The sequence below is a fragment of the Cyprinodon variegatus genome, unplaced genomic scaffold (genome assembly GCF_000732505.1).
Source record: "Cyprinodon variegatus isolate N-32 unplaced genomic scaffold, C_variegatus-1.0 Scaffold301, whole genome shotgun sequence".
NCBI classification, from domain to species: Eukaryota; Metazoa; Chordata; class Actinopteri; order Cyprinodontiformes; family Cyprinodontidae; genus Cyprinodon; species Cyprinodon variegatus.
Window position 1 is genome coordinate 228,870 of NW_015150754.1, and position 12,734 is coordinate 241,603.

Below are 12,734 nucleotides of genomic sequence, written 5' to 3' on the forward strand. Positions count from 1 at the left end.
AGGCTAATCATGTTTTGGGTGTACTATTCCTTTAAAGTCAGAATATCATCCTCAAATACAAAAGGCAGTTGGGTTTTAAAACAAATTTTTCAGAGCTTCTCATGTTTTGCATTTAATCTTGCTCACTATTTTGGCTAAAGAAAAGACCAGGTAGTGAGTGAACTGAGTAACATAAAAAAGTGATTAACATATAGTGAAATAGACATGCAAGCATTTGCCCATGGTCCAACAAAGATCAGCAAATCAATAGACTCATGGAGAGCTGACAGAATGACAGCTCTTAGCAGACTGCTGAAGGGCATTAGGAGAGAGAAGAGGTAGAGAAGAGTAAGAGTGTGAGTGGAAGGTTGACAGCCAGGTCTAATGAATGATAATAGTTCACCGAGTGGACACACTCAGTATGTTGAAGCTAACACTCACCTCAGTTGGTTCCTGTGCCTCCTACACATCAGAGTCATGCTTGTCCGCACATCCACCCACAAACAGACAATGTGTGCTTAAACAGGCCTGTAAATAGCCATATATGAAACACCTGCAGAATAAATATAATAGAACATAATGTTTTACAAAATTAATGACAGCCCCCCACCACCACCACCAAAAAAAAGAAAAAAAGTTTTATTTATACATTGTAATCTACATGCTTCTTGTGCTTCCTATTTCAAAATATGAAAATGTAATTTACTGGAATATCTCCATGTACTATTGAGACATGAAAAAGAAATAGATTTTTTGTCTACCAAGTTTAAAAGAACGTTCATTTGCATAAAAAACTAAACTATTGTGAGTTTTTTTTGAATTTATATAGTTCAGAAACAGGTTTATGATATATAAGTAATCTCTTACAAAATCAAATAGAATATAAGAACTGATCATCAAATACTGGCTAAAACTTTCAAAATGAAAATAAATTATTCATCTAGAAATTCCTGTTTTTTGTTTCCTGTTGAAATAAATTATAAAGTTATCAATGCACACAAATGTTTATTATAAACGTCAAGCTTAATTATGCTGACAGAGTGAATAAACCGAGATGCCTCTGTAAACTGAAGGCTGCCAAGCTTAGCTTTGATCATTTAAAAGCGACATGACTTTCACTTGAACTTCCAAGTTATCAACATGAGATAGGAAGTGGTGTGAAGACTTGGACCATATGCTGAGCCTATAGCCTAAGCAACAGCCTAAATGCTTGAATGACAATCGGAAGATTGTAACTTCTCTATTGCAGGGAGCACGTTAACTGACGATTTTTGTTTTTTCCAAAAGTGTTTGCTTTAACCGACAGTTTCATGCTTTCAAGCATAAGGTTTTCTAGGTCTGCTGGTGCAGATTCTCAGTCATCTAGGTCATAATCATTTCAAAAAAAGTTAAAAAAGTAAAAAAAAAAAAAAAAAACAATCTACTGGACTTTGTTTCCAAGTTTGAAGAAGTTTTGCTTCCCATCCAGGACGCTTTTTCCAATTCAAAATGTAAGGAATAGTGTTGAGTTCCAAGCTTTATAGAGTAGCCCAACAAAACCTTGTTTTTTTTTTTCTTTAGAAAACATGCAAAGTGAGCCGGACGAACGGGTCAACCCCTTGGAATAGGGATTGTTTGGTTTCTTTTGTTAGCCTGCAATACCCGATGATGGCCTATACCTCTGAAAAGGGAGTTTTTAGGGTCATCTTTGGCCTGGCTGACCAGGTGAGATGTTTTTGTAGAGATGCGTAGAGATGATGTTTGAGATGATAATGAGAAGGAATCAACTCTGTTGCTTCATTATAGATTTTTAAGAGCTGGAACTTGAGACCACACCTTCTGTTTAAGGTTGTTTTTTCTCTCAACATAAATGGCCATTTGAATGAACTTCTGTGGGCAGCTAACTATAAAGGATCTCAAGGAGTCCCACAAAAAGACAATCTGGAATTCAAGTGTAAGTTAATGAATAAACAATGTAAAGTCCATCCTCTTTGCAAAAATCACTTAATGACATCACCTAAAATAATTGCAGGGAAAAGTCAAGATAACAGAAGGATCATTTTTGGTATCTAGAATTTTAATAACTTAAACGTAATGAGTCATGTGTATAACAAAAGATAAAAAAAAAAAAAAAAAAGACATAATTGCACTCAATGCTGTGTTCTGATTTTTTAAATATGAGGGCTGTCATAGTTTCTGTGTTGCTTGGAAGGCTTTAGAGTTTTTTGAGGCTTCATTTGGAAATCACTGTGCACGTGCAAACATTATAGAACTTTAATTATCTATCATATAATGCCCATGCATTGAATTAGGACCTATTTAACAAAAGCTGAATTAACAAATTCCAGGATAAGAGATAAAGCCAGCCTTGTAGACTGTATCCCTTCCTAATCTGTTCCAAAAATGCCAAGCCAGGCTAAACAGGTGTGGTTAAATCAAGCCAGGTGTGATTAATTAAATTGAATGCAGGTCTGTAGTTTTCTTCAGAGGTCAATCACATACACATTTCCTAACCACTTCTCTTGATTGAAAAAGTTGTAATTTAAAAAGTTGCTTGTCATTTTTCTAAATTGAACAACTGTGTACCTAAACATAAACAGTGGAACCAACTGTCTTAGTGTTTAGTCTCCTATTGGTATTGTGGTTTAAGTCTTTAACTGCAATCAGGGACACAAGTGATCAAACCCCAAGTACTTCATGAAGGACATCTAGCATGAAAAGCTTTATGAAACTGCAGATATTTTTAACGTTTTACTTGCCACGGTATTTTGTTATTTCCAGAATTAATTCCAGTAGAAAATCTGGCCCTATTTTCACAAAGGGATGCCTGTTTTAAACGAACTACCGGGAGGAACCGATTTGGAAGGAACAAGATGTGTTTAAAAAAATGTAATTCAAATAGTAAATTTATATTTGACAGGCCTAACAATTTATCACCTTCATGTGCCCCAGAGTGGCATTCTATCTTAATGTTTGTGTGGTCAAGCAAGTCAGAAAATCCTGTATCAAAAAAAAAAGTACTCCAGTTGTTCCAAAGTTTCTTTTGTGATGTTTAGTCAAATTTAAGTTTCATGTAATATTATAAAACACCTCCTTGATGTACAGTATTTCAGTTTTGCTTTTAATGCTAAATACACGTTTCTCATGGTGCGGCAAATATTGTCTTTGCTAAGATTTTTAGTATTTCTTATTGAAAACAGGACCATACCAATAGCAGAAAATCAAAGGCCAACATAGAACATCTGTGTAACTGTAAGTATGTACCCTAGCTCTGTACAGTACTAAATTTTGAGACCCAGTAGACTGCACAAGTAGTGGATGTTATCCCCAGAAAGGTCAATAATGCAGGAAATTATAAGGAAAGATTCAAATATGGGCATTTCTTTAATTCCTAAAACACAGCTGTAGTCTATTTGACATTCTTTGTCAAACTTAGAAGAACAGCCATCTTTAAAAAAAGATTAAATAGTAACTATGTTCCTGGAGAAAATTATAAAGTTAATAATAGTAATGACTATAAAATTAGTGTTAAAATAACTAAAATACTTGGCTATATAACAATGTAAATTGATGGTTTTTAATGTAGGTTGATGAAAAGTACCACAACATGCAGATTGGGTAATTCATTGCTTTGATACATACAAGATATTTATGCCGTGCAGTAGCCTGACCAAGTTAACAGCCAGGTTTAAGCCTCTTTCCCACAGAAAATACTGGCTTAACTCATGTTTTTCTGAAATGGGTTGACCCACTAACAATAGGCCTTTGGCTTTAATAAGCCAAATAAACTAATTAATAACCCACTGTTTTTTGAGTTTTCAGTTATGAATTTAATTGTAACAAACAGTGCAATACGTTTTTTTATTTTTTTTTATTGCACCTTCAACAAAATTATATGTTATATGATATGTTATATATTTTTTTGGTGAGGTGTCTCTTTACTCAGTGAATATGAGCAAGGCATATGCAGAACTTGTATGTCCAGTTGTCCATCCCAGCCACAATTCGGTGCTGCAAGACTTGCTTGAGTGGCCAACAGGTCCTCACTCATTGTGCAGGGCCTCATGAACCACTCATAAGAATAAATTATTTGTTGCAGATAAGACTTAATATGGAAGATTTTTTGCAGGCAAATGGAGTGATAAGTGGCTGGGGATAGGGAGTAGCCACTGATTGGGAAAGGACCATAGTCACACCTTTTGAGCTTATAGTGGCCTTTGTCAGGATGCACTGATCATGCAAGGTCAAGCCTGAATTTATTTCATATCCTGGATTTCATGATCAGGTCGCCGAGGTCTCCGCCTCTGGATGCCGCCCAATCCTCTATGCCCCGGTCTCTCATGGTTCCCCCTGCAGGTGGTGGGCCCACTGGGGGATGGCCTTGCGTCGCTCCTTCGGGCTGGGCCCGGCCGGGTCCCGCGAGAAAGACCCCGACCACCAGGCGCTCACCGACGAACCCCAACCCCAGGCTTGGCTCCAGGGTGGGGTCCCGGTTCCGCCGTACCGCGTGACGTCACATGCCTGGCTGTAGTCCTCGGCATAAGGGTTTTTGAACTGCTCTTCGTCTGACCTGTCACCCAGAGCCTGTTTGCCTTGGGAGACCCTACCAGGGGCATTTAGCCCCCTACAACATAGCCTCTGGGATCACCCAGGCACTGAAACCCCTCCACCACGTTAAGGTGGCGGTTCAAGGAGGGGAGCCGGTTCTCCTCGAAATCGAGAGGAGTCAGTTGAGGTGGCTCGGACATCTTCTTCGGATGTCCCCTGGACGCCTCCCTCGGGAGGTGTTCCAGGCACATCCCACTGGGAGGAGGCCCAGGGGACGACCCAGGACACGCTGGAGAGACTATGTCTCTCGACTGGCCTGGGAGCACCTAGGGCTTCCCCCAACAGAGCTGGAGGAGGTGTCTGTGGAGAGGGAAGTCTGGGAGTCTCTGCTTAGTCTGCTGCCCCCGCGACCCGTTCCGGATAAAGCGGGAGACGACGAGTATGACTTCATGATTCTGTTTTTGTGAAATAGTTCTCAGGAGTTATTCCTAATAACAGATTTTTTGTATTTTAATGATAAAGCCTGAGGTAACTCCTTTTATCTGAAAAACAATCCCTTGAATTAAGAAAAGCGTGCAGTTTGAATTAGGAAGACATCTAAAGTGTCTGTTTGTTATACGATTAAATCTTAATGATTCTGCACCTAAAAGTAGCACTAAAAGTAACTGTTTTTATTTGGTTTATTTAATTTAAAGATACTTTCTGGAAACAATTTTCATACAAAATAAGTTTATTTTATTTTCAATGTGCCAGATTTTTATGGATGCATTTGTGATTAAAGCCAAATTTAATGTCACTTGCATCTTATAAAAAATGTAAAAGCCTTTAAGCTGCTTTCAAATAGTTTTTTGTTGTTAAAGAAAACATGATAAGGGCTTTCCCTAATGATTATTGCTGATAATCCTTCTTCTCGCTTTACTGGTTAATACTGTAAGCAGAAACCCAAAGGTGCTCAATAGCAAATTTTGTATGGATTTTGTGAAAGAGATATAACTGTTTAACTTAAGGAGCTCTGGGTCGAGAACCTTTAAAAACAAAGATTTTTTTTATCTTGCAAGGAAATGTGATATTTTCTTGAATTTGGGCTGAATTACAGCTTTAACTGTTTTTTTTTTTTTTGGCTAATGGTGTGTTTTAGAGTCTGTTTATTTAATACTAAACAAATATGCAGTCACCAAAACAGATTATTTGACATTATTTCATAGGGTTAGACATACATCACTGGACATTATTACAATAATCAAATAATCTCTATGAATCACGCTACTGGTTCCAGTGTTAAAGGTATTGCTATTCCACAGTATTTTTCTCATTGAATTAGAGGCAATCTCAGGAGAGCAAGATATCTTCACCCAGCAGTAATCCCACAACCCTACTCTGAAGGACAGAACTCTACATTGCAAGACATCAATGCACCCCCACGGAGCAGGGTTCATGAGAATCTACTTCTAGAATTTGGAAGTATTGAGGTTTGTATGATTTGCCTGCAATCCTGACTTCTACCCCACTGTGCATTAACTTGGGCATGCTGTTCATGCCCGAGTGACTGGTTTAAGAGTGGGATGCCATCCCCCAGCATTGTGTGACTAAGATAATGACCTGCATGAGGAGAAGGTGTCCACCTGTTGTGGTGGGATATGGTTATCTGAACTACTAGAATAGAATAAAATGGAACTTTATTGATTGCACAATGGAGAAATTAACTTGTGGCATTGGCTCTTATAAACAACAGATGCACTAAAGACTACTAAAGTGTCTGTTTGTCATATCATGTAATCTAATATAATAAACATTAAACAATAGTTCAATATTAGAACAAGGCATTTTAGGTAATTTAACACATTTTTCATGGATACAGCCTACAAATTTAATTTGGCTGCTAACGTCAAGTTGTTCCTCTTTTTCAACTACTTTTGTCTTTTTTAGTCACCATTCATTTATAGTTCTGCAAAAGAAGCTCTGTCAGCATAAACTGTGTATATTGGCATTTAGGTGAAGGCAGAGAACATAATGCAATATTTGTGTTTCAAATAGTTTTAGCATAATTGTCAAAGACACCGCTTGGGTGTGTTTGGTCCAACATATTTATTTCCTTTGTTTCATGCACTAAACTTGCACTGATGAAGTTTCACTCAGTCTTCCGAATGGTTAAAGTGGTTCTGATAGTCTCACCTAGTTTTGCAAAAAATCAGTTTGGAATGAGCATAAGATATAGATTTAGATAAAATGTTGTTGTTTACAATTATGCCTCATTTCTTTTTTATAAAGACCCACATCTGTAAGCCATGATTTAAGATGCGGCAGGAAATATTGTGAAATTCGGATGCAAATAGTGATTCATCTCTATGGTGTATGGGTTTAAGGAGATGTATAGTGTCACTAATTAATCTGAATACTTGTGGTATTTGCAAATTCACAAACACCTACCAAACCATTCGTATGTCCCCAACCTAAATTGCTCAAGTTGTACAGAAAACAGGTCAGCCAATCATGCTGCAATACTATGGATAGAAAGCAAGAGCTGCCAAGCCTACAGCCAAACCAAAATAAACATGGAAAAATATTTGGGTTTTTTTTTAAAGAAGAACAGCATGAGCATAAAAGAGCAAGCTGTTGTGGTTTCTCATGGAGTTTGCTGCCATGAGAAACCACATTTGTTACTGTACTGGTAGGCAGGCACTAGGTGGCGCTTCAACTAATCAGCTTAAAATGTTTTGCTTAAAGGCCTAAACAGATATGATAGTAGAAATCCTTTATAAATAATGTTTAGAACTAAACATGAGTGTTACACATATATTATAAATCTGGTTTTCCAAGATATATTTTCAGAAGTTGGAACAACCTTTTATTTACATTGGAAATCTCCATAACGCCTCCCTCAAGTGATTCACACTGAATGTACCAACAGTTTCCCTACATTACTGTTAAAATGTACTGTAATGTGTGTATTATCTTAAGATTAATATATATTGTGGGTCAAAGCCAAATACACAGCAGTTTATACCTACCTATTGGCAAATATAGAACATTTTGAATGCAATATTTTTTAAATTAAGAACAAACTCCCAAGTAGATAAAACATTTTGCTTTTACTTAAGCAAGCTGAGCACAGAACAGCTGAAAATGACATACAGGATTTGTTGACCTCCAGTGAGAAATTGGCAAAGTAAATATATCATATCAAGTTTCATATTTGTAAGTCCTGAACTCTAAAAGGACCCTTACTGTCCAAGATAAACTTTTTGACAATGCATTTGCTGTGATAACTGCAGCAGAATTTTGACCAATGTAAAAAGAGATAATAATAGAGAAAGTTAGCGTAAAAAAGAAAAGCAAATAACGACTTAAAAAACATGAGACTAAACCAAACAATTTAAAAGCGAAAAGGATCTATCAGTTACAGATATTTCATATAACTGGAGATTTTGCAGAACAGTTACATAGTGCAAGTACTGGTGGGCACTGTGATAGGTGACTCAATTTTTTCCACAACACTGATTCAAAACAAGAGCAGAAAATGTGACTGGCATTTGCTGTACATAGAAAATCTACATTATCACATACGCCGGAGATTGTGTCTGTTTTCCTGTCCTGGTAGAAATATAAAAAGCGAAACAACATTTGCTTCAAAAACAAACACAGAAATTAAATGTGCTTCTTGTTTTAACATTAACTTTCCATATAAGGCATGAGTCTGTTTTGTTATAAACATTTTTTACTCGGTTATCTAGAAAGCAATGTGCACTTGTCCACAGTCTTGAATTAAATGGAGCAATATTTACAGCACTACATCCACAGACCTTTTCTTTGTTATCACCATATATGCTTTCTTTCTGTCATTTTTAGGTTAAAAGAGTAAGAAAAGACAGCATATGCCAGTGTTTTCTTTGCACCCGGATCGCTAATTATTTTTTTAATCTGCTTTTGGCAGACACTCCACCATGAACAGAACATCACTAACAGGCTTCTCGTTTGGATGTTAATAATAGATATACATTTTAAAATGCCAGATAAAATGAAAGATGTGATGTAAAAAGGTATATCCAAACACATTAGCAGGGGTCAGGATTATCAAATTTCAAACTGTTAAGCATAACAACATAACTTACTCACCACATGGATAATATAACCACCCAAGCCCAATAGTTCTGTTTCCAAAAGTAAATAGTTATAAAAGCAAAATCCTCTTTATTTGAAAAAAAAAAAAATCCAATACCACTCTTAAGTTCCTCTTAAAAAACAGATCATAATAGAGATAATCTTTGCAGTTCCAAACCAATAAATGACTTTTTAGAATAGATAAGAATCTTGAACTGGTTCAGTCAGATAGTTTGCCAAAAGCATGGCAGTAATAGCAAAAGTAGTCCTTCTGGTTGGCAAAGCAGAGTCTCACAAGGAGCAAGTTGCTCCTACCAACCAATGCAAATTGAGAGAATTAAAGGCCCAGAAGGTAGGCATCAGAGTTGGCTAGTCTTCTGTGTACCCAAACTAGTACTGTCCATGAAGCCGCAACTCTAGTCTGGTTGCAGTAAAACTCCTGAAACAAGAGGGCTAATCCAGCTAGCTGCAAAGCTGGGCCAGTTCAGGTTCAGGAAAAGCATTAGGGAGTTTGGAGTTGAAGATCTGAAGAGAATCCTTGATTCGTGCCACCTCACCTGCAGACAGCTTCAGGCGGTGGCGCAATAGACAAGAAAACAGGTCAAGTGGTTGTGGCGCTGGTGGAGACAGACGATTAATCCGATCTCTCATCTCCAGTAACATCAGGAACGCAGCATCCTGTGTGCCCTGTGTGTAGGGGTAGTCGAGTTGCAGAATCAGATCCTTAATGCCCTCAGGGTCAAAGTGCATGCTATATCCAAAGACTTTAAGAGTGTTGATCTTCATATACCCTAAGTTTGACGTCTGATCATCCAAATCCAAGGGTTCATAAAAGAGAGTTTCATTCACTGTTGGATCGTCTGTGACAATACGGCTCCGTAGGTAGATGTGCACTGTTTCAAAAAAGGATTTCCACTTATTACCCAGTGACAATGTCCAGTTGTAACACTGTGCATTGGGAATGCTGTCCAGTCTAGTTCTTTCCCAGTCAGGGAATTCGGGCTGATTCACAGGCATGAACCAGCTCTCTGAATGGCTGCCCCCGAAAGGATTCACATAAATGACAGGCACAGGTTCCAGTGTTGAATTTTTAGTTGAGCATATCTGAAAAGAAATACCCATCAGCATGTGGATGAGGTTGGACTTGTTTTTGTTGCTCTTTAGTGTAAGTAACATCCTCTTTCTCCAGGCAGGATTGAACCAGCTCCCCAAACGAACGTCATTGCTGATGTAGATGGCATGTACCTCTATTCTGCTGTCCAGTCGCTGAAGTAGGAACTTCACCTAGGGAAAAATAAGCAGATAAATGCATTATTTCATGCTTTCTATTTTGACTTTATAATTTTTTCAGAAGTGTACAAATCCTCTGTTTTTGAAGTTTTAGGTGTAAACTTTTGGTTTTCTGTTTGGTCATGCTGTGCTCTGACACATTGACTATTATATCATGTAATATATACATTTTATCAGTCACACTGTCTGTATTATACTATGCCAAATATTTCGGAAAGCAAAATGCCTTGAAAAAGATTTCATATGCAATATGGGTATGAGAATTTCTCACAAAAAGAGGGACTACAAAATTGTGAAATACTACCTTGGAAAACTTGGGTCCATTGTTTACATTTCTTGTGGACTGTCTGCAATCCATGCATGGCTACAGAGTGAAATTAACCCACGCTATTCATAAATATCCTAGATGGCTCCTATTACATGACACCTTGAACACACTTTTGTGTGCCATTTACACGATTCTGGCATAATTCTATTTAATATAAAATTTTAGAATACATTAAAACTGTTTGGTTTTCTGTGAAGATATTGCCTTTCAAACACACCCAACACAATTTTAACAAATCTTAAAAATGTCAGGTTAAGTCCAACAGATTGGAATGGTCAATCCATTCCAAAAACTAGTTTGGATGATTTTATAATCTCTGTCTTTTGGATCACAAAATATATTCTGATTTGAATCATGTATCTTCTTAAGGGATCCTTACATTTCTGTAATTTCCAGCATTCTTCATTGTCATTACACTGTCACAAGTAGAGAACAACTAAATTAACTCTCTGCATTTAACCCATCCCCTTGGGGAGCAGTGGGCTGCCATTGTTTTGCCCCCGGTGGAGCAGTGTGCTCTTGCTCAGGGGACCCAAAGTGGCAGTCTATGGGAGTGGGGCTTGAACTCAGAACCTCAGGATTCCAAGCACAATGCCCTAACCAATAGACCGCCACTTCCCAAAGCAGGCATTAGCGTGAAGGACCTTGCCTAAGGACCCACACTGGCAGCTCATTCCCCCCAGCTCGGAATGCAGAATCAGTCCTGTTTGCAGGACTGGTGACTTACCACTTGAGCTAGCCAGCCACTAATCCATCCTACTTGTACACTACACATGTTTCAATGCAAGTAAAACACCATAGGAAACTTCCCCCACCACACTTGGCAGCTTGTTTGGTTTGATAGCTTGTAGAATCCTTCGAAGTTCAGCATAGCTCAGCATTTCCCATTTATGACTGCATTTTTTCTCTAGATTCAATCTATCACTAAAGTATTAACAAATTTTAGGTTATTCTTTCTTTGTCACCATTTGCTCAGTCCAATGTGATGTAAACATATTTCACTGTGGACAGTACCTCTGTTGTTCCAGTAGGTTCTATCTCAAGGCTCATCCCCTACCTCAGGGCTTAATAGCTCTTAAATTGCGTTAACAACAGCCTTACCCTGTGGATTGTGCTTAAAAGTAAGACTGAGACCAGGAAACCAACCAACTCAACCAAATAAGCTCCAGAAAATCTGTCAGTATGAAATAAACCAGCACTAGTTCACATACAAAAATCATTTGATCATAATACAGTTTCCTAAGGGACATTCAAATGTTTTTTAGAGGATATGTTTATATTTGAGATTTTTGTCTAACTTTGCTTTTTGAAATTTACGGAAAAGTTGATTGAATTAATTGAATAATCCCACCCTTACAGCAGAATCTCTTGAATAGATCCCTAGAGGCCCAAAGTTACTATGACATTTTGTCTATGTGAATATGTTTTAACTTTTAACTGAAATAGTAAATATGTAGATATTAGAAGCTACTTGAACCTCTGCATCTGGCATGTCCAGGTCAAAGTTCAGATAATGGTCCAGGGAGGTCCCGATGCTCGGACGACAGGAGCCAAGATAAAGGACATTGCCATGGTGACAGGCTCCACATCGGGTGGCATTGTCAGTGGCACACTGGGAGCAGGAATTAGGAGAGGTGCCCACAACACAAGGGATGGCGCCTTGACAGATGGGCTGGTCCACAGGACAAACACAGCTCTTAGCCTCTTCAGAGAATGTTCCCAGGACTCCATGCTCATTGCAGTAGAGCAGAGACTGAGCCATACCAAGCCAAAACCCGACAGGCCTTTAAAGAAGAATGAACACAAATCAGTAAAGTTTTAAATAAAAAGTCTTACAGTGCTAACACTAAACAGTTACAGTTATTATTATTATAATGATGTACCAAGGTTTAGATTTATATCATTATAGAAATACAAGTTCATCATACAAATTTAACAGAATTGTATTCTTTTTCTGCATGGTAAGTATAACGTGTGCTCAACAACAAACTCAAATACCTCTATAACTGTTGTTTCATAATACACATACAGAATAACTTTTACTGTGAAGCCGGGCATACACTGTACGATTTTTTGTCCCTTTCAGGCCGATTCACCAGTTGTGCGAGAATTTTTCTGATCGGGCCGAGTTTCAGCCTGATCGTGCATCCTGCATCGTGTAGTATACAGGGGGTAACGAGGGGCGATCAGCCTCTCACGACCACCTCCCGATCAGGAATCGCAAGGTCGGGAGAAAATCAAACATGTTTGAAATTCAGTCGGCCGTCGTGAGGTGTTAGCGGACAAATCCTGCTGTTGAAGCAGAGATATGAGGATATTTACCAGAACCTCGAGCACTGTGCAAACAAGGGTGTTCTTCTTCTTTACCCAGACTGACGAGTACATGTGGTTTTTAAATGTACAGTTTTAGCAGTTAGATCGCACTGGAGAGTCGTGTCGCACAGTGTGATAACATTCATTGTGAGCTGTGAACTTTTAAAACCCTGCGATTTCGTCTCACAGTTTGAGCAGT

General features: G+C 38.1%; 1 protein-coding gene across 1 annotated transcript in view; it reads right to left on the minus strand.

The window, feature by feature from the left end:
* Nucleotides 1-7,588: 7,588 nt before the first annotated feature.
* LOC107090588 (BMP/retinoic acid-inducible neural-specific protein 3-like) overlaps nt 7,589-12,734 on the minus strand; it is a 241,338-nt gene continuing 236,192 nt past the window's right edge. Inside the window, exons 8-9 of the mRNA XM_015384051.1 lie at nt 11,700-12,006; nt 7,589-9,888 (exon numbers count right to left, since the gene is read on the minus strand). Coding sequence (XP_015239537.1) covers nt 9,067-9,888; nt 11,700-12,006 — 1,129 coding nt within the window. The 3' untranslated portion in view covers nt 7,589-9,066. The remainder of the gene's footprint in view (nt 9,889-11,699; nt 12,007-12,734) is intronic.